The sequence below is a fragment of the Macrotis lagotis genome, chromosome X (assembly GCF_037893015.1).
Source record: "Macrotis lagotis isolate mMagLag1 chromosome X, bilby.v1.9.chrom.fasta, whole genome shotgun sequence".
NCBI classification, from domain to species: Eukaryota; Metazoa; Chordata; class Mammalia; order Peramelemorphia; family Peramelidae; genus Macrotis; species Macrotis lagotis.
The window spans coordinates 626,363,553-626,388,671 of NC_133666.1; the positions used below are offsets into that span (position 1 = coordinate 626,363,553).

At 49.2% G+C, this 25,119-nt stretch overlaps 2 protein-coding genes across 8 annotated transcripts in view; one reads left to right on the top strand and one right to left on the bottom strand.

Annotated features, from left to right (window-relative positions):
- The window catches only part of DOCK6 (dedicator of cytokinesis 6), an 85,269-nt gene that overhangs the window by 35,806 nt on the left and 24,344 nt on the right, over positions 1 to 25,119 (bottom strand). For 3 of the 7 annotated variants that reach the window (XM_074203437.1, XM_074203436.1, XM_074203435.1), the window contains exons 12-36: positions 22,921 to 23,045; positions 22,640 to 22,733; positions 21,482 to 21,644; positions 14,472 to 14,589; positions 13,956 to 14,026; positions 13,553 to 13,691; positions 13,255 to 13,356; positions 12,771 to 12,857; positions 11,566 to 11,797; positions 11,236 to 11,397; positions 10,834 to 10,997; positions 9,901 to 10,005; positions 7,853 to 7,945; positions 7,288 to 7,383; positions 7,004 to 7,144; positions 5,668 to 5,781; positions 5,343 to 5,513; positions 5,063 to 5,202; positions 4,761 to 4,930; positions 3,864 to 4,018; positions 3,400 to 3,582; positions 1,206 to 1,332; positions 944 to 1,028; positions 611 to 707; positions 234 to 368 (exon numbers count right to left, since the gene is read on the bottom strand). In XM_074203437.1, the coding sequence (XP_074059538.1) occupies positions 234 to 368; positions 611 to 707; positions 944 to 1,028; positions 1,206 to 1,332; positions 3,400 to 3,582; positions 3,864 to 4,018; positions 4,761 to 4,930; positions 5,063 to 5,202; positions 5,343 to 5,513; positions 5,668 to 5,781; positions 7,004 to 7,144; positions 7,288 to 7,383; positions 7,853 to 7,945; positions 9,901 to 10,005; positions 10,834 to 10,997; positions 11,236 to 11,397; positions 11,566 to 11,797; positions 12,771 to 12,857; positions 13,255 to 13,356; positions 13,553 to 13,691; positions 13,956 to 14,026; positions 14,472 to 14,589; positions 21,482 to 21,644; positions 22,640 to 22,733; positions 22,921 to 23,045 (3,269 nt within the window). The remainder of the gene's footprint in view (positions 1 to 233; positions 369 to 610; positions 708 to 943; positions 1,029 to 1,205; positions 1,333 to 3,399; positions 3,583 to 3,863; positions 4,019 to 4,760; positions 4,931 to 5,062; positions 5,203 to 5,342; positions 5,514 to 5,667; positions 5,782 to 7,003; positions 7,145 to 7,287; positions 7,384 to 7,852; positions 7,946 to 9,900; positions 10,006 to 10,833; positions 10,998 to 11,235; positions 11,398 to 11,565; positions 11,798 to 12,770; positions 12,858 to 13,254; positions 13,357 to 13,552; positions 13,692 to 13,955; positions 14,027 to 14,471; positions 14,590 to 21,481; positions 21,645 to 22,639; positions 22,734 to 22,920; positions 23,046 to 25,119) is intronic. The other 4 variants (XM_074203440.1, XM_074203439.1, XM_074203441.1 and 1 more) reach the window with 3 other exon arrangements.
- ANGPTL8 (angiopoietin like 8) lies at positions 19,248 to 21,224 on the top strand. Its single transcript, XM_074203444.1, has 4 exons — positions 19,248 to 19,577; positions 19,829 to 19,990; positions 20,527 to 20,636; positions 20,760 to 21,224. Exons 1-4 carry the CDS (start codon positions 19,287 to 19,289, stop codon positions 20,785 to 20,787), a joined length of 591 nt encoding a protein of 196 aa, XP_074059545.1. The 5' UTR covers positions 19,248 to 19,286; the 3' UTR covers positions 20,788 to 21,224.

Here is a 25,119-nt window from a genome sequence, read left to right on the forward strand (position 1 = left end):
CAGCCCATGTTCCTTCCTAGGACATATGGTGTGCAGAGGACCTCCCCCACAATCTGGGTGTGTCCAGGGGGGAAGGCTGGGCATGGGGCTCTGGACAAATTCTGCAGCCCCCTTTCCTACACCTGGTAAAAGTCTCTGGGTGGAAAGTAGGGGCAGAGACCCTGGGCTAAAGGTCACGGGGAACCTTCAGATAGGGGTAGGAGATGCATGGTACCTGCCCAGGCCCCTCTCACCTTGGACACGAGGGCCCTCTGTGTAGCTAGGCCATGTTGCAGGAAGAGGGAACTTTGGGTACAGCCTAGACTATGCAGTAAAACCTTCAACACGGCCCCTAGTAGGCCCTCCTTGGCCTCGGACAAAATCACTGTCTGGGGAAAGAGATGGATGATGATGAAAAAAGTGGATGGACTGCAGGGAGACTGATGGATGGGCAGCTTGGCAGAAGGATGGGTAAATAAAGGAGGAAGGTTGTATGGTTGAAGAGGAAAGGCTGGAGGGCTGGGGAAGCAGGATGGGAGAAAGAGGGAAGAGAGGAGTCATGGGGTCAAATCACCATTAACCCCAATAGCAGAAGCCATTATCCTTGTGGTCATTGATCAAGGACCCCTACCTGCACAATGACCTCCAGTGTATCCAGAACTATGAGGTTTGCCTCCGTTGCCAGGTTTCCATCTATGAGGGCTTCGTGCTCCATTTCATCCTTGGTTCTGGAGAGAAGTGTATGTGTGTGTGTGGGGGGGTGTTAGACCAAGTGTATACTGGGAAAGGCATCAACCAGACCCATACCCTGCTGGGTTGGTTGGCTCTGTGCCTGGTTTCTGAATATGTTTGTGGAGGGATGGCTTAGGTCCAGGTTCTGAATTCCTAACCCCTTGACCCCTTGTCTCTTGTACCCCTCTGCTCCTCCCCTCAACCTCAGTCCAATTCTTTCTGTCCCACTCACTTGTCCACTCTATCTGAGGTTTGCTTCCAGTGTGTAACATTCTTTCTCCATCTCACATTCTCCTGGTTTCCAAATGGGCTTCTCTCTGAGACACAGAGGTACAGACAGACAATCACCAGGGAACCTCTCCAACTGAGCTGGCCATGTGTCATAGGGCTAAGGGGGTCCCTTCCATGAAGGGCAGAGGAGATTGTTCTGCAGAAGAGGTACTGAGGGAATGGCTGGCTCAGAAGAATGGGAACCTCCAACAGTCATTGCTTACCCCGGCTGCGTCGCACCATCTCTTGCCGGGCCCCAATGGTTCCCAGAATAGCTTCTTCTAGTCGGGCTTTCATATCCAGTGACTTCTTGAAAGTGAGGCTATTGATACGTTCAAAGGCCTTCTTTCCCTGAATGGAAGGGAAGGATGTGTTAAAGAGCAGGTTTGGTCTGGTAGGCTCTGTCTATAACCTCTAATCCCCATCCCTCAACTCTTCCTGCCTAGGCCTTCCTTCCATTCCAAATCTCTTGTGAAGATATCTGCAAGACATGGAAAGAGGAAGCAGATCATCTGGGGCAGGGGAGGGTGGCATCCATTTCCAAAGGTGCTAAGGACCTCTGTAGTCCTAGATCCTGTTGTCTGTATTCTCCTGGATACATTCTCCTTTCCAGGTTTCCTTGCCACAGCTCTAAGTTTTCCTCCTATTTCTTTGCCTGCTGGGTCTTGAGGTCACGTCTACCACATGTGGATGTCCTCCCCTCCCAAAGCTCTCTTCTTGGTCCTCAATTCTTTTCATTCCATTCTACTGGTGATTGCTTGGTGATTCTATCACTAGATGATCTCATCAAAAGAAACATTAGATGTGCAAATTTAAAGAATCCACCCCAAATGTTCAGATGGCCTGTTTGTGCCTGGTCTGTGGTGGAGCATTCTGGGCTCATATGGATTTGGTTGGCCACAGTCAAACACACTGTAACTTGACTCTAACATAGTGATGTCATTTTGGTCCTCTTTGAGAACAAAGGATTACAACCAACCAACAATCTCATCAACTACCAGGGAGGTGGGGGTGGGGGTGGGGTTCAATGATCAACTCTATGTAAACGATTCCCAGATCTATCTATCTACCTCCAATGTCTTAAAGATTTCATATCATAACTGACTTGTGTTCATCTTGAATCGCATGTCCCACAGGGATCTCAAACTCAACATCATCAAATCAGAACTCATTCTCTTGCCTCCCAAACTTTTCCTGTAGCTGTGAAGGACACAATCTTCCATGCTCCCAGTCCTCCAGGCTCACCACCCCGAGGCATCCTCACTTGCACTCACCCCACAAATCCAACAGAGCATCAAGTTTTGTCATTTCCATTTTCTTCCATAGCTATCAACCCTAGCTCAAGAAATCAACTCATCCTTGGACTATCGCTCTGGCCTTCTAATAAAACTCCCTGCTTCATGTCTCCTCTCTCCAAGCTACCCAGTGATTTTCAGGTTGACTATATTACTCTTCCATTGCATCATCCCTGGTGGTCCTCTATTACCTCCAGGATCAAATAGAAAAGGCTCTGTTTGGGCATCTCAAGCTCTTCACCACTTGGTTCCTTCCTACCTTTCCAGGAATCTTTCTTCCTTTGCATATACTCAGTGATCCAGCTATACTGGCCTATTTGTTTTTTTTTTTCCTAGCACATCTCTCATCTCTCTGTTTTTGCCCTGTTTCTGGAATGGCTTCCTTCCTTGACTCTTCCTCTTGGCTTCTCTTGTCTCCTCCAAAAATTCATGTCAAACCCCACCTTCTCCCAGAGGCCTTTCCTGGTTTCATCTCAGCTACCTGGTATCTTCTCTCTGAAATAGCCTCTCATTTATACTGAAGCCATCTGGTTTGTACACAGTTGATATAGTCTCTCCTTTTTTATTTATTTTTTAAATTTATTTTAGGCAATGGGGTTAAGTGATTTGCCCAAGCTAAGCGATTATTAAATGTCTGAGATCAAATTTGACCTCCTGACTCCAGGACCTGTGTTCTATCCATTGTGCCACCTAGCTGCCCTAGTCTCTCCTTTTTGATTGTGAGCTCTTTGAGAGTAGAGGATGTTATTTCCTTACTTAATACATGCCTGGTTGTTACACAGGAGGGACCCAGGTGGCAGAGTAAATGAGGTAGGGGTGTCTACTCCCTGCTGAGAACAAGAACAAGGGATAGTCTGTGGGCTGGCCCAGGGCATTATCAGAGGCCTAGAATGTCTTGGAGAGGACTCTGCCACACTGGCAAGGGGAGAACCAGGGGTCTATATACTAGGGCAGATTTGTCCCCCTCTTAGGGGGACAAAAGGTAGGATTGTAGGATCAAGATCTCAGATTGGAAAGAGGTTTGGAAGTCATTAATGCAACTTCTTCATTTTAGGGGTGTAAAAACTGAAGGTCAGAAGGGAATTGATTTGTCTGAAGTCACCTAGGGAGGAAGTGGACAGACCTTGTATTCAAAGCAGGATGTACATAGATGCAGGAGGTCCAGCAGGCGGGCAAGCTGCCCGGGGCCCAGGTCACTAGTCCAGTGCTGCAGGAGTCCAGGCTCCACGTTCTTCAGCACCCACAGGGTGCATATCAGGAGGGTCCGGCTTGTATCTGCCGCCAGGGGGCTAACTGTGCGGGGAGGCTAAGAGCAGAAGGCTGACCTATATATATGGGGTATAACTATGCCCGCCCCATCCCAGACATCCACATCATGGACTATGGGTCATTTCCTCAGATTCAAGGTGCAGGGACAGCAATTTATCCTCTACCCTCAATGCACCAGCCCAGCTCCCACCCCCCCCCACAATCTCTGCTGAGGCCGTCTTTGGAGACCTACCATGGGGGAGCAAACTGACCATTTTTCTTACTCAGAAAGCTTTTCCTACCCCTATTCACACACTGGTGTCTCAGCTCAGTACTTACAGGTGGAGGTCCCTGGGTGATGCTGGGCCTTGGACCAGGGGGCAGAGGGCTCCCTGCAATGGCCATAGCCACAGATGGGCTAATGGTACTGCTCCCATCTGTGTCTATGTCCACATCGGGCATGGAAGCCAGCCGGGAGCGCTGCCCACTACTCTCTGCAGAGGAAAGGACACATTTTTACTGGGAGCTGGGAGAACCTGGACTTTCTTTATTTTAGGTAGGTGAGGGGCATCCTGAATAAAGTTCTTCCCCTATACCTTACCTAAGACCCAAGAGAACTCCTCAATTGGGTTAAGAATGCTTAAACCTCTTTGGGCCTAACAAAGGAAGGGGATGGGAGGAAATCAGCCCTTCCCTCTCCTTGGGGAACCTTCCTCCTCTCTCTCCCTTCTTCTACAAGCAGGGCTTAGCACTGTCAGGGGACTTCCTATAGAAGTGTGGAGAGACAGCAGGGGGCCAGGGAAAGAAGTGCTATTCCCCAGCTGCTGCACATGTTAATATGTAAGGGAGGCACTATTCTTATTATCCCTCCTTTACAGATGAGGAAACTGAGGCAGATCATTTGTGACTTACCCAGGGTCACACCACTAGTGTGACTAACTGACTCTAAGTCATTAGCTAGTACAGTGGAGAGAGCACTGGCCCTGGAGAGTGTGATGCTAAGCAAGTCATTTAACCTTTGTTTGCTTCTGTTTCCTCATAGGGTTATTGTGAGTATCACATAACTTTTGGAAAGTGCTTTTCCTAGGGTCTGGTATACAGTAGGAGCTAAATAAATGCTTATTCCCTTCTGAGCACCTCAGCCCTCCTTCTTGCCTTACACTGTCTTTCCACTGGGCCATCTGGCTGGGGGCTCTGCCTCCTCAGGATCCCCCACTGGAAGCAAGCCTGGCTCACCTGAGAAGTCGTGCAACTGGGGGAGCGTGTCCAGGACGAGGGTGAGCAGCGGCAGGTAGAGCTGGGCCACCCGGGCCTTGACTTCGGGCTCTGCATAGCGGGCGTCAGCATCGTGGCTGCAGAGGAGGCTGTGCACTGTGCTGATCGCCTTCTTGTGCAGGAAGAACACCCTGGGGAGGTTTGGGGGGTTAGCAGCCATATGGACCCTCACCCGCTGACCCAGGGCAAATCAAGGAGCCCTTGTGGGCTAGGCTGGAGCCAAAGGTGGTCCCTCGCAGAGGAGCCTGATGCCCCCCACTCACCCCTCAGCCTCAGGCTCTAGGATTAGAGCCAGCTCAGTCAGCAAAAGCCCAGCCAGAAAGTGCTGCTGCCGGAAGGAGCCTGAAAGCTCGAACATGCTGATCACCTTGGGATCCTGGACGTGGCTGGAGAAGGCTGAACTCTAAAGGGGGATGTTGCAAGTTTGGGGGTTGACACCCAGAAGACCCCAGATGAAGTTGGAAGCTGAGGGTTGGAATCCATTTGGAGAGGGGGAGGAGGTAGAGGATGGGGGGTCAGGGTCAGGGTCAAGGTGGGCCTTACCTGGGAGGTGGCAGAGGAGACAGAAGGGGAAGGGGAGGCTGGGGGAGAGATGGGGCTGCAGGGCAAGTTCAAAGTCACGTAGTGCTCGTGGCTGCAGAGGATGCGGGTGAAGTCCATGCGCAGAGTTATCAGCCCATTGGGGTTGGGGGATGACTGCAGGCGAGTGGCCACCTGTCCAAGGCTTTGGTCAGAAGGATCGGCAGGGGAAGGGTCATCTCCTCCTTTCTTTCCTCCCAAACATCATTCCTTCTTATCACTTGGGTACCACTATGGTTCCCACCCAGCTCCCCCAGGGCCATTCTCCCAGGTCATGACTCTCTCCTACCTGCTTATAATAGGTCCTGATGAGATTGAAAATAAAGCCTCGATCCACCAGGGACAAGAGGTCACTGAGGAAGAAGGCCAGGCTGGCGTTGAGTCGCTCGGCCAGCTCTGAGTCCTGCAATTAATGAGGATGGGGGGGGAGGGCAGGATATCAGTTTAAGGATCCATCTGGGAAGCACAGAGATCATCCTTACTGTCCATCAGGGCTAGATGTATTCTCTCCACCTCTATTTGCGCCTCTCTGATCCCTCTAATTGGAATTTTTTGGAATCCTCTGTCACGATTTTATTTCTTCCCCTATGTAATAAACCTTTAATTATTTCCTCCAATCCTAGACTTAATTTTCCAGATCCTTTTCCTTTTCTCCAACTTCTGTTGGACATTTGACTCTGGACTTCCTGCTGACCCCTGCAACTCATTAAGAGTCATCTCCTTGCTATCCCCCCCAAGAAACAAAATCAAACAAAACCCAAGCTCATCTTTTATTATTTTTTTATTTTTTATTTTTAGTATTTGCAAGGCAATGGGGTTAAGTGGCTTGCCCAAGGCCACACAGTTAGGTCATTATTAAGTGTTTGAGACCGGATTTGAACCCAGGTACTCCTGACTCCAAGGCTGGTGCTTTATCTACTACTCCACCTAGCCTCCCCCCAGCTCATCTTGCTGACTTCCTATTGTGGTCAATGGTTCCATTTCCATGATGGACTAGTGCCATTACTCCTATCTTGTCAACCTCTTAGTTATTCTTCAAGAGTTTCCCTCTCTGGGATGCTGTCAAAGACTGCCATCCACACTGATCTCTCCTCTGAGCTTACTAGTGGACACTCCCTTTTGGTCATACATGACTTGTATCATCATATGTGTGTTACTTCATTTTCCTAGTCATACTGAGATCTCTGTGAGGGAAGGTCTTCTCGTCTCCCCTAGACTGTGGGCTCTGTAAAGGCAGACTCTGCTCCCTCTGTCTTTCCTCTATATCAGAGACAGAGGCAGATATATGAAGGTGCCAATCAATAACTTATTAATGAATAGGGCCCCATGCAAAAGGTAACTTAGAAAGACAGTGTTTATAATAGGTCCTGATGAGACTGAAGATGAATTCTCAATCCACCAGGGACATGAGGTCATTGAGGAAGAAGGCCAGGCTGATGTTGGGCCATTTGGCAACACCTTCTAGCTCATCCATATCTCAATCCTAAGGGAAGGGCAATCCACAGCTCTGAGCTAGCTTGGTTCCCCAGGTCACTACCTGATTACAGGTCAGTCCTGACTAGTACCTATATGTCACTGGGGACTGGCCTTACCCAAGCAGCTAGTCTTTACAGGCCAGCCCTTACCTTATGGCTTCGGGCGGTGACCTCCAGCCCCACAGAGCTGACCAGAGCTGTGATGTCATCCATGAAACGGCCTGGAAAGCGCAGCTTCCGGGGGGTGTCCAGACGCTCACTCAGCACCAAGTGTAAGGCCATGCTTTTCACCTGACAGGGAGAGGTGAGAAGGATGCTAAAGGTCAGATATTTGAGGGGGATGACACATGTCTATATAAATGGATCCTCCAATTTTTCCAAGATGGATAGATAGATATCTTGGAAGTAACTCTCCCACTGGGTCAGAAGCTTACCATAAGCTGGAAGAAGAACCAGGCATGTTGCAAGACGGCCTCCCGAACAGCACTGCCACTCACCACCCACTGCAGGGCCAGCTCCTCATGCAATAACTACAGAGGAGTGGGAGGCAAAGGGAGGGGTCATAGAGGGACCAGGCTGCCTCCCCCTTTCCCTCCCCATAACACTTAGGGAGCACAATTCCAGCCAAAATATCCACCTTCTTTGTTCTCTTCTTGAGGGTACTAGGGGGGCTCTATTCTTCCCTAAGCCCTAACCTCTCTGGGCTTTGTGACTCAGGTCAGCTCCTTGCCCTCTCTGGGCTCCTTGCCTAGGACTCCTTCACCCCAAACCCCACATCCATTTCTTTGTCCCTGCCCCCATGAGAGGAGGTGTGCAGGAGGCTGAATTCAAACAAGAGGACTCAGGGATAGAATAGACTGGAGGATGAGATGGGATGAGATAGATCCTCTTTCCCCCCACCTCCCCATGTGCCAACCCTGGCTGGGTCCTGGAGAGGGGGGAAAGCCCCCATGACAGGATGATCAAGAGGATACACAAGGGCCCCCTTCACCAAGCTACCTTCCTCCCAGTAGGTCTTGGCTGGGAGGTCGCCGGGAGAGATGAGGAGCCCTCAAGATAGGAGGAAGCTCGGTTAGGACCTCGATCCATGGCCTGTGAATGGAGTGGGATGGAAAGGAAGAGGAAGAGATGATGGAAGAGGGGGTTAGTGCGGATAGAACAGAGGAAGAAGGAAGGAGGAGATGGAGCAAGGAGAAGCAGTGAGTAGAGAAACTGAATGGGATGATCCAATAGAGAAACGGACATCTCCAATGGAAACAGCCTTCCCTAGGGCCCATTTCCCCAGGCATCCTTCTCCCCTGACTCCCCATAGGCCAGACCAACCCCAATGAAGGAGCGGGAAGGAGGTGGGAACAGAAGATTGAATGCCTGGCCCCAGGCAGTCTTAGATGACCACTAGGTGTCACTGCTTCCCCCCAATGAAAGCTGGGGCAGGTCTATGTTCAGCATCCTTCAGAGGATTTTGTCCTGAAATGGACTATGGACTCTGCCCCCTGGCCCATGGTGTGAAAGCCAAGAGGATGAGACTTGGGTCCTTCCCCCAGGGAACCAACAGGGAGGTTGGACTACATGGTCCTTCAAGTCCCTTCCAATTTAAGATTTGTAGTTCTTACTTCTGCATCTCTAAAATCACACAGGGCCTCATCACCTTTCTTTTGGACTGTGCCCTACTTATCGCTTCTCTTCCCATTCCAAACCACCCTCTTTACAGCTATCAAAAATGATTTTCCTACGTTCAGGTCTGTTCATGTCACTCCCTTCCTTAATAAACTCCCATGGCTCCCTATTACCTCTAGGATTAAACAGACACTCCTCTGGATGAGCCCTTTGCAACCCAGCCTCAATATGCACTCTAGGGTTCAATCAAGCTGGCCTCCTTTACTGTTCCTCATACACAGGAAACCCTGGGGCAGCTAGGTGGTGTGCAATGGCTTAGAAGGTGGGGACTTGGAGACATTTAATTGTTGCATAATTGTTGAGTACCTTGTCTGCCTCAGTTTCCACACCTGTATAATGAAGATAATAACAGCACCCATCTTGGAGTCATCATGAGAATAAAACAAGCTAACACAAGTACTTTCCCAGCCTTAAAGTACTAGTTAAGCTACTAGTTATCATTATCATCTTCCTCCTCTGAGCTTTTGTCCCAGCTGTGTCTCATTTCTTTTTATTTCTGCCTCTCAGATGCCCCAGTTTCCTTTAAGAATTAACTCCATCATTACCCTATGCTTGAAGTCTTTCCTGATGCTCCTCCCCACCACCCAAGCTGCTAACATCTCTCTGGCCCCCCTTCATTTTGTATTTATTCTTTATTTTCCTCTAAATGTACGAGTCTTTCCTGATAGAAATATAATCAATCTCCTTGAGAACAGGCAAAGTTTCACTTTTGTCTTTGTACATAGTAGGTGCTTAATAGATGCTTGTTAGTTGATTGGACAAAGAAAAGACAGTCAGAGGATGATGAGACCACATACGACTAAGGCCAGAGGGTGGGTGAGATTGTGAAAGCCCAGAAGAAGCTGGGAAGGCTTCAGAGAGAATATGGGAGGTGGTCCAGGCCTTGAATGACAGAAGAGATTATGCATCTGGGGTGGGAAGTAAGGGATTTGGAGGGGAGGGGCATTCCAGGTAAGGTGAAAATAGTAAGAAAAATACAAGGAATCCCTTGTGACTTGAATGTGTTTAGATTCCAGCTTTGATACCCCAGGGTTGGCCCTTGGGCCTCTTTTTTGTCCCTCGACTCTTTTCCTGATCTTGACCCCAGAGTGTCCAGGGAGGGCCCACCAGAGGCAAAATACTGATTCAGCTGACCTGCCCAGCCCTGGGTCCGGGATCCTATCTTCACTAGGTCAGAGAGGAAACCATTTATTCTCCTTTGTGGAGAATCATGTCCCCCTCCCCACTCTAATAAAATTAGTTAGAATATGGGCTCCCTTCTTTAGGCAGCAGACCCTCATGTTAATGGGTAGCAGAGCTCATGCCACAAAGCAGGGCTGGGGGGCATGCATTGGGGCTCTGGGGTGCAAGCTGCAGGCAGGGTGGGGCACCTGTTTGAGGTCAGCGCTGTAGTGGGGGTGAATCCGTCTCAGGACGGCCTTGCTGCCCCCTGGGGCATAAGCAGAATTCACCCAGGAGTGAGAGCGGTCCACACCCTAGAGCCGGTAGGTGGGTGAATAGGTGCAGGGAAAGGGGTGTGGGGAGGGGGCACCAGAGACATGGGAGAGAGGAAAACCAGGGTGAAACCAAGCATGGGCTCCCATGACATCTTAGCACACACATACCCACGCACAAAAATGTGTGTGTTTACATGCATGCACACTGACCTCCCTCCCTGACACCCGCCACCTGCTTAGCTCAGGGAAGACCTTTACCTCTGGCTGGGGTGTATGTCTGTGGGCTGGGGAAGGTCAGAGGGAACAGACTTGGTTTCCAAAACAGGAAGGAGCTTAGAGTTCACTTGATCTTGATCCCTCATGTTACAGAGGAGGAAACTAAGGCCCACACTGGGGAAGGGACCTGGAGATTGCTGACCCCCAACCACTAGGCCAACTCAATAGTCATCCCTCGTCAGGTCAGTGGAGGAGAGGGTGATTCACATCCTGTCTCCCCATGTCCCCCCATCCTCAACAAAAGGATGCTGAGGACCCACTCCTCTTTACCTTTCCCAATCCCCATCATACCCTTCAAACCCACTGCAGGTCGGTAGGTAAGTGATGTCCCCCCAGCCCACATGTTGCAGGCTTGGGCTGCAGGTAATCTCCTTCCCCACCTTTCCCTGGCCACAGTCCATTCTTTGCAGGCCAGGCTGTAGGTGACTTCTTCTCCACCCCAACCCCACCACTTTCCCTGGCTCCAGCCCACACCTTAAAGATCAGGATGTATATAACAACCCTCTACCTTTCCCTGGCTCTGCTCACACCTTGCAAGTTGGGATATGAGTGACCTCCTCCTCCCTCCCTTTCCCAGGTCCTAGTCCATACCTTGCAAGCCAGGATGCGGGTGACCTCCTCATCTGGGGAGCAGGGAGAGGAGGCTAGATCAGGATTGCTGCTGCTGATGCTCTTGGAACGTGACAGGTGGAGGCTGGAGGGTCTGCCGGGGGCCCGGGAGAGTGTAGCACACTGCACAGGGGGTGGGGGAGGTGCTGGGCAGAGGATGGGGTACGTGAGGGTTAGAAGGGCTCTAAGACACTGTTCTCTCACCCTCCACCCTTTCTTAAAAGTCAGTCAGATCCCAAAGGGTTCCTACACCCTGTTCTTTGACTATCCAATCTGGGAGGCCGCAGTTAGGGAGGGAGTGGTCCTCAGTGCTGCCAGGTTGGAGTTGTCAGTGCCGGGATGACTGATTATGCCCCACTTGGGAGTGGGCAGTAGCTCACTCACCCCCCGTGGGGCCAGGCTCAGGACCAGGCAGTCTGAAGGCATAGTGGATATAGGCGGCCAGCAGCTGGTTGTGACCCCTCTGATCCTGGGCTCCATCCAGGCTCTTGTGAATAAGACTGACCACAAGGGCAATGGCTTCAAAGGCCCCACGGCCCAGGTTCACTACAGGACAAGGGAGATCACCGAGTCAGCTCTGGTTACCCTCCCTCTTTGCATTAACTTGGGGCACCCATTTTCCAGCCTGGAAAGCAGAGGTTCAGAGTGGTGGCATAACCATTCCCAGAAGCACCACCCATCCAGTCTAGCCAGTCTGGGGACCCTGCCTCTCACCAATCTGGCCCCCAATGACGGGGGGCCTGACAATGAGGTGGATGAGTTTGTCCAGCACATGGTGGGAGAAGGCGACAAGAGGCTCAGGACTGGCCAGCCTCAGGGCCCCCACACTGCTTTTCAATTCTGTCTCCACATTGTTCTCAGTCAAAATCACATCCTTCAGGCGGAAAGGAAAGGAAGCCTCCTCTAAGACATGAACCAGTGTGAAGAACTTGTCCAGGTGGGGGTCCTGGAGGTAGAAGGGGCAAGTCAGACAGGTTCCAGGGATCTGTTTTTTTTTTAGGTTTTTTTTTTTTTTGCAAGGCGAATGGGGTTAAGTGGCTTGTCCAAGGCCACACAGCTAGGTAATTAAGTGTCTGAGGCCAGATTTGAACTCAGGTATTCCTGACACCAAGGCCTGTGCTCTATCCAATGAGCCAGCTAGCCACCCCTGTTCCAGCTAGCCACCCCCTGTTCTGCACAAAGTAACCTCTCCTTAAGCAGACCATCCACAAATGCTGCTCCAGGGCCAGACCATGCTTCCTCCTGGTCCGCATCCTCTGCCTGTCTATTCAAATATTCCTTGACCTTCAAGGCTCAGCTCAGAGTCTCTCTCCTCCAGGAGCCCTCCTTCTGACCAACCTGGCCCAGTCCAGCCCAGAAGTCTCTTGGTCTTCTCTGGGCTCACCTAGTCCCTAAGAGACTGAGCTGTACATCACTTAAGTAAATCATGGTAGTGGGGGAATTGGAGTGGTGGTGCAGGAGGCTGGTGAGCCAGCATCATCTTAGTATTGAGTATACCAGCTCTCCATGAATGGCCCTCCCAACCCTCAACTTCCCCGAGCCAGGACCTGAGTCAGCAGCCAAGTCAGAAATAGCTCCTGGGGGTGGGAGTGACCCCGGCCTTCCTTCTATCCCCGGTCACTCACACTTTGCCATGGATGCCAGCCAGGCCCATGGGCCAATTACCTAATGCTAGGCCCAAGAGCCATGGGCATCTGGGCCACGTGAGAGTCCACAGTGTTTCCTAGTGCTTAGGACCTCAAAGGTGTCTTAAAAAAGGCTTTTTTTTGGGGGGGGGGCTGGGAGGACAGTCCCTATGGTCACTCCCAGAAATAGCAGAGGTGGCAACCTCCTGGTCTATTCTATAGGTTTGCCCTTCTCTTTAGCCCCTACCCCAGGGCAGATGGCCCCACTGCCTGCCCTCCCCCAACCAAGGGTACCTGTGGGTGTACTGAGGACACAGCTGTGAGCTCCACATTGAACACGCCCTTGTGACCATCCACCCATCGCATGCCAGGGAGTGCAACCTATGAGAAAGAGAGAGATGGGCACCCCTAGACTCAGCCTAGCCCAGTCTGCCAACTAGGGGACTGTGGGGATGAGCAAGAAATTCTCTTTCCCAGAACTTCTGCTGCCAGCTCCTTGGGGGCCTGATCACGCTGTGGACAACCCCACCTACCCCTCCCTCCTACTTGCTGGTGTTACAACATCAGATGGGTCCAGCCCTACCTGGCTAGAGTCAGGGCCACAGAGGGATGGGGGAAGGTAGAATGATGGAACCACTGTATTCTAGGGAGCTCTTCTCCACCCATTAATTAATACTACCCTGGGGCAGCTTGGGAAACTCCAGGCTAGTCTGGGGTAGGGGGTCTCGAGTGTGCTATTTATTACCAAGGAACCCTGAGTCAGGGGATGGCCACTCACATCAGGTGTGAGCACTGAGTAGCTGGGGGGTGGCCGGTCCACAGACACAGGCAGACAGAAGGGACCTGTCCTCAAGCGGCTGTGCTGCAGGAGAGGAATCCACTGTGGGAAAGACATGAGTGAGAGCTGGTGAGCCCACTGACAACAGGTCATTTCCCACCCAAACCTCCACCATCTGGGAAGTCCAAAGAGAGAGATTAGGAACAGTCTGAGTTGGGAGTGGGAAGTTCCAGACACATGTCATAGAACTGAAGTGACCTGGCTGGTGGTGGGGAGGAGAAGGGGTCCCAGGTCTCACCGTGTAGCCAACAGGTGTCTCCAAAGGTGTGCTGGGCCGGGGCTGGCAGCTAATGTGATAGAACGTGAACAACAGGTGGTGGTTCTCTGTAACATTGGCTGGGAGCTGTACCTTGAACTCCTCGTAGAACTCCGGACACCTGGAAGGTAGAGAGAGGTAGGCTGGTGAGTCCCTAGGGGTCCCAGACCCTGTCCCTCCATCTCCACAGAATATTTTTTAGGTCCAGGGCCCACCCTAGGTCAGCTAGAACCTGATGCTCTAACCAGTTTTGGTAGAAGCACCCCTCATTTCATGCCTCTGACTGACCCAAGTCCCCACAGACCAACTCAGCCTTTGTGATCCCATCAGTTGTTTCAACTTCCCAACCCTCCCCACCACCCAACAGGTTTGCTTCCCCCCATACTTGCTATGATACACCACGGCTGTGTAGGCCTCTCGGGAAAATTCACTGCAACTGGACTTCCCAAATATCACCTTGGGGGTGGGAGAAAAGAGGTTTAGGGTGATCACACTTCCCTCACATGTCACTCCTTCCAATCTGAGCTGGGGAGGACAGATGGGGTTGTTCTGTCCATAACCAGAGGCTGGACTGAAGACTCTGAGTTGGGATGACAGGGAAGGAGCACCCAGAAAAAAGGGAAGGCCCCCAAACATCTCCTGCCCCCATGTCCCTAAGTAACAAGATCCTCTGGCCCTCCCAAATTTTCTGGATTTAGACATAATTCACAGGATTATAATATATCTTTAAAGAGCTAGCACAAGAGAGGGAAAGAGATTTCTCAATTGTACTCAGTCCTACCTACAAAGAGCAAGGCTGGGATTTGAAGCAGCTGCCCTGACTTTTCCACACCATGGTTGGTTCCCATGAGGCACATACAGACACACAGACACACAGACACACAGACACACACACACTGACCGGCAGAGCCTGGCTGGGGTCCTCCCCTGACATGTACTGAACTTTGATGGCGATGTTTCTGACCGAGCCCTGGCGGCTGCTGAAGTTGAGATTGTGGGGGTAGATGTAGAGCAGGTTTCTGGTGCAGGGAGAGGAGAAACAGGTCAGAGATCAAAGTCAACTCCTTTAGTTCTTCATGCTGCAGAAGCGACAACATGGGATCAGGAAGGAACGATGGACAGACATTCCTGTGCTGTTTTCCAGGCACCCCACCAACCCCATCTCATTTGGGTCTCCCTATCCTGTGAGGGAGATAACTACAGGTTTTGTTGTCTCCATTTCACCGATGAGAAAACTAAGGTTCAGAGAGGTTAAAAGTGATTTGCCTGTGATTCTACAGCTAGTTAAGTGCTGGGGAGATGATCTGAACCCAGCATCATGACTCCCAATTTCAATACTTGCTCCAGGATGAGGGAGGATTGTCAATCCTGAAAATATCTACAGATGAGCCCGTCTAGTTTCTTTACTTCACTGATGCTTTTTCAGTAAAAACTAAGGCAAGAGAAGGCCCTGATCAAAGTCACCAAGGTCGAAAGGGGCAGTTGAGATCTGAATTCAGTTGTGTTCTAAGTCAGGTCCTCCAGGAGAGGGATCACAGATGGAAAAATGCGTGATGAAGACCTCGAGGAAGGACTGGTGTCATTAAGGAGGGTTTTGTGGTGGAGGTAGAGTTTGAACCAGGCCTTGAAGGATGGGTAGAGTCAGAAAGAGTTCCAATGAATTCTTCCATTTAGAGCTAGGAGGATTACGGAATTATATAAGATTAGAGGACCATAATTGTATAGCTACATGCACTTTGATCACTGAGGTCAACCCCCAAATTTTATAGATGACAAACCTAAGGTCCAGGTTTGGTGACTTGATCTAGGTCAAACAGATGGTAACTGATGGGGTGGGATTTGAACCCTGGTCCTGTGAATCCAAATATAACTTTCTTGGAAATCAAGTCTAGGTCCAACACTTCACCTAGGAGAAGAAGGAACTAGCCCATAGTGCTAAGTAGCTAAAATGGATTTCAAACCCAGACCTCTGGGAACAACATAGGTGGTGCAGTGGAGAGTACTCACCTTGGAATCAGGAGGATGGGAGTTTGAATCCAGTCTCAGACCCTTGACTACTAGCTGTATGACCCTGGGCAAGGCACTTAACCCTGATTGCCTCACATCCAGGACCATCTCCAGTCATCCTAATTCACATCTGGCCACTGGGCCCAGATGGCTCTGGAGGAGTGAGACTGGTGACTTAGCATAGCACCCCCTCACTCAAATCCAATTAATGTGCTTATTGTGGTATTAGCTCCCTCATATCATGTTTTTTTCAAAAATGAAGGAGAAACATTATTAAGGCAGGGGTGGGAAAGGACAATACATGGAAGCCCTAGCACATGTAGGAGAGACTGAGAAGACTGGATTGGATGGAGAGGAGAAGCCTTAGGGGTGGATGCAAAGGCAGCTTTGCAAACTTTAAGAACTCATCTGTGCAAAGATCAATCATGATTCCAGAGGATCAATGAAAAAGCTGCCACCCACCTCCCAACAGAAAGATAGACTCAAACTGAAGAATGAGAAATCCATTTTTAGTGAAATGGTCAGTGTGGGAATTTGTTTTGCTTGACTAGGCACATTTGTTACAAGTATTCTGGGGTTTTGAAAGTAGGGTAGGGTAGAAATAAGCAGGAAAGAAATAAAATTCTTGTTAATAGAAAAAACTAAATTAAAAAAAAGAAAAAGATGATATTGCTTTGGAAACATATGAAATCTTGAATGACAGAGGAATTTGGTTTTCCCATCACCAGATCAGAAAGTTAATCAAGTTTTGAAATCAAAGAAAAAGATGATGCTGGGCTCAGAAACATATGAACCTTGAACGACAGACAGAAATTCGGCTTTCCCATCATTGAATCACAAAATTGGAAGGGGCTTCAGAGACCAACTGGTCTACCATTTGCCCAATAGAAATTCTCACTATGGCCCCAAAAAAGTAGCCATGCAGTCTCTACCCAAAGACCTCCAGGGCTAAAGAAAGTTCTTAGGCAGCCTCTGACGGATTCTGAGTCAGAGAGGGACGTGACTAGATATAGGCTTTAAGGTTAACTGGCAGCCAGGACAGGATGAAATCAGAGGGGATTGATGGGGGCAGGGAGAGGGGTGAAAAAGCTGTTGCAATAGTCCAGGCGAGAGGGGAAGAGGCCCTGGCCTGGGCCCAGCAGTCAAAGACAGAAGAGCCAGCATGCTGGAGCTTCATGGGGCAGGCTCATGTCAGTAACTGATGCCTCCAGAGGGGCTCAAGAGGGACTTGGGGGTCCCTTGGAAGTATGAGAACATGCCACTTTCCCTTTTGAGGGACAGGTCACTGTGATGACCCTGGTGAGGGTCCCTGATTCTCAGACTGTCCTCTGCTTCATACTGAAACCAGACTTTACTGGAACCTTCTACTCCATATCCTTATCTAGAGTTTTAACTCACTCCATGAGGTAGGCAGACTGGGAACTAGTATCTGCATCAGAGAAATAGGAAAACTGAAGTCAAGACAGAGCATAACTCCTGGAGAAGAAGACAAAACCTGGTTCTAAATTACAGGTGACTTAGCAAACTTTAAAAAAACAAAACTTGACTACACAAATTATTCTCAAAAACTGGGAAAGAAAACACTGTCAAACTTTTTAGAAGCCAAATAGTGTCCTAACACCTATGCAAAGTGAGGATAAAGTATAGAGAATTCAAGAAATTAATTATAAAGGAATTTTTATTACTTAAGGAATGAATTATTCAGGAATAGGGATAAAAGTAGGGACTAGACTTGTGATTTCATCAGTAACTGTTGAGTGAGAAAATTCTCTATCTGTGCAAATTTGTATGTTCTCTGTAACTCATGGTCTCAGAAAGTTTTCTGGACCACTGTGAGCTTAAGTGACTATTCCAGGGTCATGAAGCTAGGATGTTCAGAAGTAGGTTTAGATGATCGGCAGCTAGATAGTATAATGGGTAGAGTGCTAGGCGTGGAGTCAGTAAGTCTGAGTTTGAATCTAGCCTCTGACTAAGGGTCTTTCCTCCCAGGTTGAATATTTTTTTTGACTATGCCAAACAGGCTCTTCTTGGTTCTTTTCTTTCTTACTTGCCTCAATCACTGAGAAACCCCGAAAGTCTTCTTTCTCAGATTAATTTTTTTTTTTTGGAAGTGGTCATTCTTGGCATTTTTGCTCTATCTCTCTCTTGCCTAATCTTAATCACTGAATGGGCATTGCTTCAGTCAAACTGTGACCTGGGAAAGACCAAGCTTTAAAAGGTCAAGGCCTCCCACTGTTTCCAGGGCCATCTAGTCATCCCGATCCATACCTGGCCACTAGACCCAGATGGTTCTGGAGGAGAAAGTGAGGCTGGTGATGCAGCCCAGCATCCCCTCACTCAAATTGGGTTCACTTGCATATCATAGCATCATCTCCCTGATGTCATGGTCTTCTTTGAGAATGAAAGACAAACATTATCATCAATCAAGCCTGGGCAAACCCTTTAACCTGCCTCAGTTTCCTCAACTGTAAAATGGGTATCATACTAGTCTCTACCCCCCCATAGGGCTGTTGTAAGGATCAAGTAAAAGGAGATTTGTGAATCACTTAGCACAGTGTCTGGTGAATAGTAGGAGCTTAATAAATCTTTCTTCATTTCCTCCCTCATCACTCCCCCCCACCTCCCAAACCCTCTTCAACACCAGCTCCTTGAGGCAGGGATGGTGTTTCTGCCTTTATCATTATCTGCCCAGTGCTTAGCATCAAGTCTGGGCTACAATAAGCACTCAATAAATGCTTGCTAACTGACTGTCTATCCACCATGTTCTGCTGCCTCTCTTACTGATGAATATGGATTCAAAAATTTTAAATGAAATTCTGGCCCCCCCAGGAGGCCAATGATGCAAAAGCCCATCTGGGGTGGATAGGGACTGCTTCCTCCTACCTTTCAACTCTGAGTTCTTCCCTCTGTACCCCAGGGCCTCAAGACTAGGTACAGTCTGTTATTTTTCCAAATACCACTGCTCCCCATCCCCCAGTTCCAAAAAGGGAGAGGGTCCTGATGAGTGTTCCTCAGTAACTAATCTTTCAAGGAAATGAAGTCCTGTCCAGTCTCACTGGGGGGTCTCAAAGGCCAGGACTGGCCACAGATATTATCTGGGTCACAAGAGATCGAAGAAAATGGGGTTAGGATCTCAGTTTTCAGGACAGGTATAGGATGGCAAGGGGAGTCCAACCACCCTTCCCATTGATCATGTATTAGTGCCTCTAAGGGCAGGGGATGGGGTTCCCCTCCCTCAACCTGAGCTATTGGCTATAAAATAGGGAGGAAGAGGAGAATGAGTGCCCCCAGGAAGGGACTGAGTGGGAGGATCAGACAGCTCAGTCCCATGTTCCCCTGGCGAGCGGCGTGACTCCAGCATGGCTTGTCAGAGCCTGACCTCCACCCCAGACCAGCTGTTCATGAAGGGTCCAGCTGGCACAGACCCCATGGCCCCCAGCTCCTGATGCAATTCTCCTCACCCCATGCTGGCCTTGCACAATTCCAGGCTTGCTTGAGGGGAGGAGAAGGCTGGGCTTGGATCCGCCTCCTCCCTATGCACAAGTTAACGATTGATCTAAGGGGGAATGGAAGGAGAAGTGGGAGAGCTGAAGTTGGAGGCTAGCCAGTAGGCAGTGCCCAAAGCATAAAAGGGAAAGGCCGGAGGTCCAGAGACAGCAGTTCCCGGGCTCAGCCTCCTGTGTCTCTGGTCTCCTCATCTGGTGCAACCATGTGCCTTCTCTTGTGCCTGCTCTTAATGCCTACCCTGGCACTGCCTATGCCCACACCCTCCAAGCCAAGTCAGGAGCTGGCACTGCAAGATGAAGTCAACATCCTCATCCATGGTGTCCTGCAGTTTGGCCAGACCCTCAGCCACATTTATAAAGCCACTGAGGCTGAACTTGACAAAGCTAGCCGCAGCCTGGGGCTTTATGAGCAGACTGTGGATATGTTGCAGGAGGATCTGGGCAGTACCCGGGCACGGACACAAGAACTGGAAAAGAGTCTAGGGGAGATTCAGGTAGCTGAGGATGGGGGAGGTAGGCACTTCAGGGGACAGGGTCGGGAAATCCTGACTGGGGAGACAGAGCTAGAAACACTAGGGTTCTCTCCCTTCTTTGGACACCCTAACCTAGATTTAGCACCCACATCACCTGTATCCTCTGGACCCCTTATTCCATGGTGTATCTCTCTCATCAGGGGGCATTTCCCTTAGGTCAAGTCTCTCCAGTCTTTTCTTAACACCTGCATTTCCTCCCTCTCCCTCCACAGGCAGAAGAGGACATATTGGTGTTGCAAGCTCAGGGAGCAGGGATTGCACTCGAAAAAGTGATGGAGGGACACCAGGCTCTTCAGCAGAGAGTGGAAAAGATCCAGGGGTCCCTGGCTACTATGGTGCCTAGCAACACCCAGAAGGAGTTCGAAGACCTAAAGGTAAAAGTCCCTACAAGTGCTCAGGAAGTTGGGGGGGAGCAGACACCAGTTCCAGAGTTCTGGACTCTTAGAAAACTCTCTTTCTCTTGGGGTCAAAGCAAGCAAGGGATAGAGATACCCAGAGAAATAGGGATAGGGCACCCCCCATCCCTTCAAAGCCACGTCCATGATGGCTCTAAAGAACCTAGGGTCCTGAGCTGAAACCCAGTCATGTTGACTTCCTATAAGATGTGGGGCAAGTCCCATAAATGCTCTGTTTCCCCATCTATCAAATAGACATCCTGCCCTTTGTCCTTCCCTAGAAGAAAACACTCTGGAGAATGCTCAGGCACCAAGAGGCAGGAGAAGGAGAATGAATTTATCTTCTTCTGGCTGACTTCAGAGAAGGGGAGATGAAGGGAGGATACCCTTTTCTGAGACATATCAAAGGACAGGCATGGAAACACAGTTGCTGGTTAAGTTCAATTCAGGGTTGGAGGCAGGTTAGGTGCCAGGCAAAGGCTGCTTGGAGCTAATACCCAATCCTGCCCCCACAGCTCTATGCAGACAAACAAAGTCAGATCATCTGGTCCCTGATGGGTCATGTTCAACGGCAGCAGCGAGAGCTGGCCCAGCAAAGACATCAGCTGGCTCACATTCGGGACAGGTGAGGAAGGGGCCAGAGTTTGGGAGGACAAAGGAGAAGTGGGAGGAGCTGGGTCAGTGGGGTCCTGGGGAGGCTGTATCCTGAGATCTCTAAGTGTAACCAATGGTTCCCTCCTCCCTCTAGGCTCCGAGTTTTAGCACTCCCATCCTGAGCTCACTGCCGAGGAAGATTGAGCCTAAATGAGATGGCCCTGGGATGAGGGCCTCAGCAGGGGAGAAGATGGGTTGTTCCCAGCCTTGCTGACTCTGAACGTCTGGAGGCTGTGCTTTGCACTTGGAGGTCCTGAGTTCAAAGGCCAGATGCCACTTACTATCTGTATGACCTTGGCCAAGTCACAACCTCCCTGGATCTCAGTTTGCTCATCTATAGAATAAGGGAGTGGACCAGATGGCCATTGAGGTCCCTGCCAGTTCCAGAGCTCCAGTCATGACCCACATCCCTCTCTCCAAGGGGCCTCTATGGCAGTGGTCCTGTCTAAGAACTTGCGGGACTGAGGGAGGCTGACCTAGGGAGGCTGAGCAGGTGGGGAAGCTGGTCAGAGGAAAGGCAGCTGGGGGCTAGCAGGCTGTGCTGCAGGCAGGCTGCAAGGTGGACATTAAACCACTGTTTTGACCTGTAGTTGCCCGTACCTGTTTCTTGGGGAGGGGATGGGAAACTGCGCGATCCTAAGGCTTTCATCAGGAACTCTTGACCCAGGCATACTCAGTACCCCAAACCTGCTTCTGAGTCCTTTATAAGGATTCAGGAAAAAACTGAGAGCCCAGGCTGGCAGATGGATAGGAGTCTGGCATATGAAATTCTATCCAGAAAAAGCATAGCCCTCAGAACTCACCACTGGGACCCACCTGTAGCTGGTGAAGGGGGCATAGACCTCTCGGGCTGGAAACTCCAGGATCTCCTTTGTGGGGCGGCCACGGGGGTCAGGGTATGGCTTCACATGCAACAACTCTGGCGACAGGCAGAAGTGGGGGTTTTCAGGGGCTGGGGAGATGTCAATCTTAAGTTGGGCTGCAGATAACAAGGTAGAGGAAATTTTAGGTCTTGGCTGACATTTCCATCTCCATCCTGGAGGGCCTTCTTGGTCCCATCTGTTGAAGGAAGTCTTCCCTGACCACCTTGGCCCACTCAGGGTTTTCCTTCCATTCCTGAACCTTAAATGTCTAATGGTTCTACCCAAGCTGGCTCAAACCAGATTCTGCAGGGCTGGTGTCTGAGGGAGAGGGCATCCAGGTTACTATTCCACATCTGGCATCATGGATGATCTAGACCCGAAGGTTCTGACTAAAAGTCCTTTTACTATAATCATAAACATTGTTTTATCTGCAGGGAGAAGCAATTCTTTGGGAGCCTAAAAATCAGTACAGACAGATAAAAATAAACACTTTTGGCAAGGAGATTAAAAACAGTCAGCAGAGGAAGGGAGTGAATCTGGGAATCAAAATTTAAAAAGAAAAGAATGTTAAAAATAAACAAATAATAAACATGTTTTTAGAAATAAAATTTATAAAAACGAGGGGGGGGGGAACAGTAAACAGAGACAGTTAACAGTAATTTCTCAGGAGTTCCTCCAGCAAAATATTAAAAACTACTTTTCTATCCTTCTGACCCAAAGAGAACACAGTTAGATCTCAGGGCAATCTACCTTGGGGGACTGAGGGGATTAGAGTTAACCAGCCTTGCTCCCTATCTGCATCACAAACAACTTTCTTTGCCTACTGGTGTCCAGTTGGTGCTGTGGGAATGTGTGTGTGGGAGAGAGGGAGCTAAGGGACAAAAGTCACTGGCATTGAGAGACCTCTGGGGACCAGGGTATCAGGGGATGAAGAGATGGAGAAAGAGGAGCCTGGGAATAGGGGATCTTAGGAAGAAAAGGATTCGACAATAGGAAGATAATGATAAGATGATGGGAAATTACTGGGGATGGGATTGTAGTAGTGAGTGGATCTAGAGGTAGGAAAAGAGGTGGCAGGGGATAGTAGGGGAGATAATGAGGCAGGCAGTACCTGTGACAGGCCGTAGCCTCCGTAACACTGAAGATGGTCTTCTCATGTCTGCCAGGAACTTGTATAAATCTTCATCACTCAAACGGTCGCCCTCCTGCAATGAGGACCAAGAATACACTGCCTTAGCTTCTGCCCTGCTATGAGATCCTGGGTCTGTCACCCAACCTTCTCTGGACCTTTCTAGTCCTCCCATCAACCTTAGAGTAGAGAATCTTCCTAACGAACCCTGTCGTTTCCTCAGGAGGTTCCAGGCTTCACCTCGGTCTAAGGACTACCCCTACCTGTTTGAAGAAGTTAGTAACGGTCAGTGTGGCTGGGCGAAAGTTAGAGAAGCTACAGGCATCATCCCCAATGCTGGCCCGCTCATAGGCCTTCCTCTTCCTCTCATTCCAAGTAGACTTCCGTTCTGAAATGGGAGTGTGAAGTAAAAAGACAGGTTGGGAGGGTGAAAAGAGATTTGAGAGAGAGAGAGAGAGAGAGAGAGAGAGAGAGAGAGAGAGAGAGAGAAAGAAATGAAAGTAGGAATATGAGAAGAGTGGGAGAAAAATAGATGGATGAGAGAGAAAGGGGATGGAAGAGGGAACAAGAGGTCAGAAGGAAAGATGAGAGTTATGGGGAGAAAATGAGAGACAAGAAGAAGAGAAAGAAAAATGGGGAAGAAAGACCAATAGGAAGGAGAGAGAGAAGCAGGAAGATGAGAGATATAAGAGAAAACAAAAGATGGGGAGAAAAAAAGAAGAAAAGAAATGGGAAAAAAAAAGAAATGAAGAAGAGGTGTGCTTGTATGTGAGGATAGGGATGGAGAGACGTCAGATTAAATACATTATTTGCACTGATCCACTACTCTCTATTCTACACAGGCATGTCTCTCCCCCACCCCAAACACACACACACACACACACACACACACACACACACACACACAAAGTGGTGGGTTTAGAAGCATTTGCAAAACTCAGGCAAAAGCGCACAGAAATCCTAGATTAAAACATCAAAGCAGGAAAGTCATTTGAGCTAGTTCCTGTCCCTTTCTTATGTGGACATTTTATTTACTTAAAGGAGCAGAAAAAAGATATTTATGTGACAAACATACAAAAAGTCATTTGGGGAGAAACATAGACCATTCTGAGAGACACTAAAGCACCTCATACAAAAGTTCTAAAAGGAGCCAAGTGGAAGGAAGCATACCCCTCAGAGGGAAAGTTCTCCACCAACAGTAGAGATGGCTGTAATGAATTGTTTCCCAGCAGCTAATGGAATATGATTATTTTAAGAATTTTGAAGTTTAATGTTAAAAACCTCTTAAATCAAAGAACTGTTTGGGGACTATAGAAAAATTATACGATGAACTACTTGTGCCATATCAAACAGAAAAGTAGATTTTGGATTTCTCAGTGTAAGGCAGAAGATCATGCTAGGTGAGATCACCTAATTTCACAAGCAGGTGAGTCAATGAGAAATCACAGAATGAGAAGGCAACTAAAGACACGCAGGGAATCTGGGAGGTGACAGAAAAGGACGGAGCTGAGAAGATGAGGAGAGTGAGCACAGCTACTGCCGGCTGACAAGAGATAAGACAGCTCTGCACTTGCCATTAGGAGCTGATGGACGAGGTAAAGCTAGGAAGTTGGGAGCCGTCTAGAGATAGCAGCAATATCCTGTACTGTGTAAAGAGCTGGATGGGGAGGAGGCTGCGTTGCTCACGGTCTCCCTCTACTGCCCCACAGTGGGAAACTCCTCAAAGGATCGTCTAACTTGCCCTTTCACTGCTCTCTATGACTGGAGAAGGAAGCTCAAAGTCTACAGAGGGAAGACCTGAATGAATAGTGTGGTGCAGCCAGTGATTCAAGTTGTAAGATTAATGAAGTGTCCCCCCTTCAGCACCTAGCCAAGGGGACAGACACGGGTGGCTCTGCAGACTCCTGGATCGAAACTGTTCCAAAGCTCTTTCAGCTAGAAGGGCTTCAACCATCTGAGAACGAGAGAAGCTCCAAAATGACGGAGGAGCTATATGGAAAGAGTCACAGCCATCCACACCTACAGTCCCGAGGTGTAAATCATCCTGGGTCTCCAAAGTCAGGAAGACCTGAGTTCAGATCCAGCCTCAGATACTTTGGAGCTGTGTGACCCTGGGCAAGACATTTCACTTCTATTTTTGCCTCAGTTTTCTCGACAGTAAAATGGGGATAATAATAGAAAGCACCTATCTCCCATGGTTATTGTGAGGCTCAAATGAGAAAATAATTATATAAAGTACTTAACACAGGATTACATAAGTGAGAACTGCTATTATTATGCTTCCTAAATTAGTTTCCATAAGTTTGTGTCTGTTGATGTTCAGTTGTATACAAGTTTTCATGACCTCATTTGGAGTTTTCTTGGCAGAGATACTGGAGTGGTTCACCATTTCCTTCTCCAGCTCATTTTACAGAAGGAGAAACTGAGGCAAATAGGATGACGTGATTTGTCCAGGGTCATAA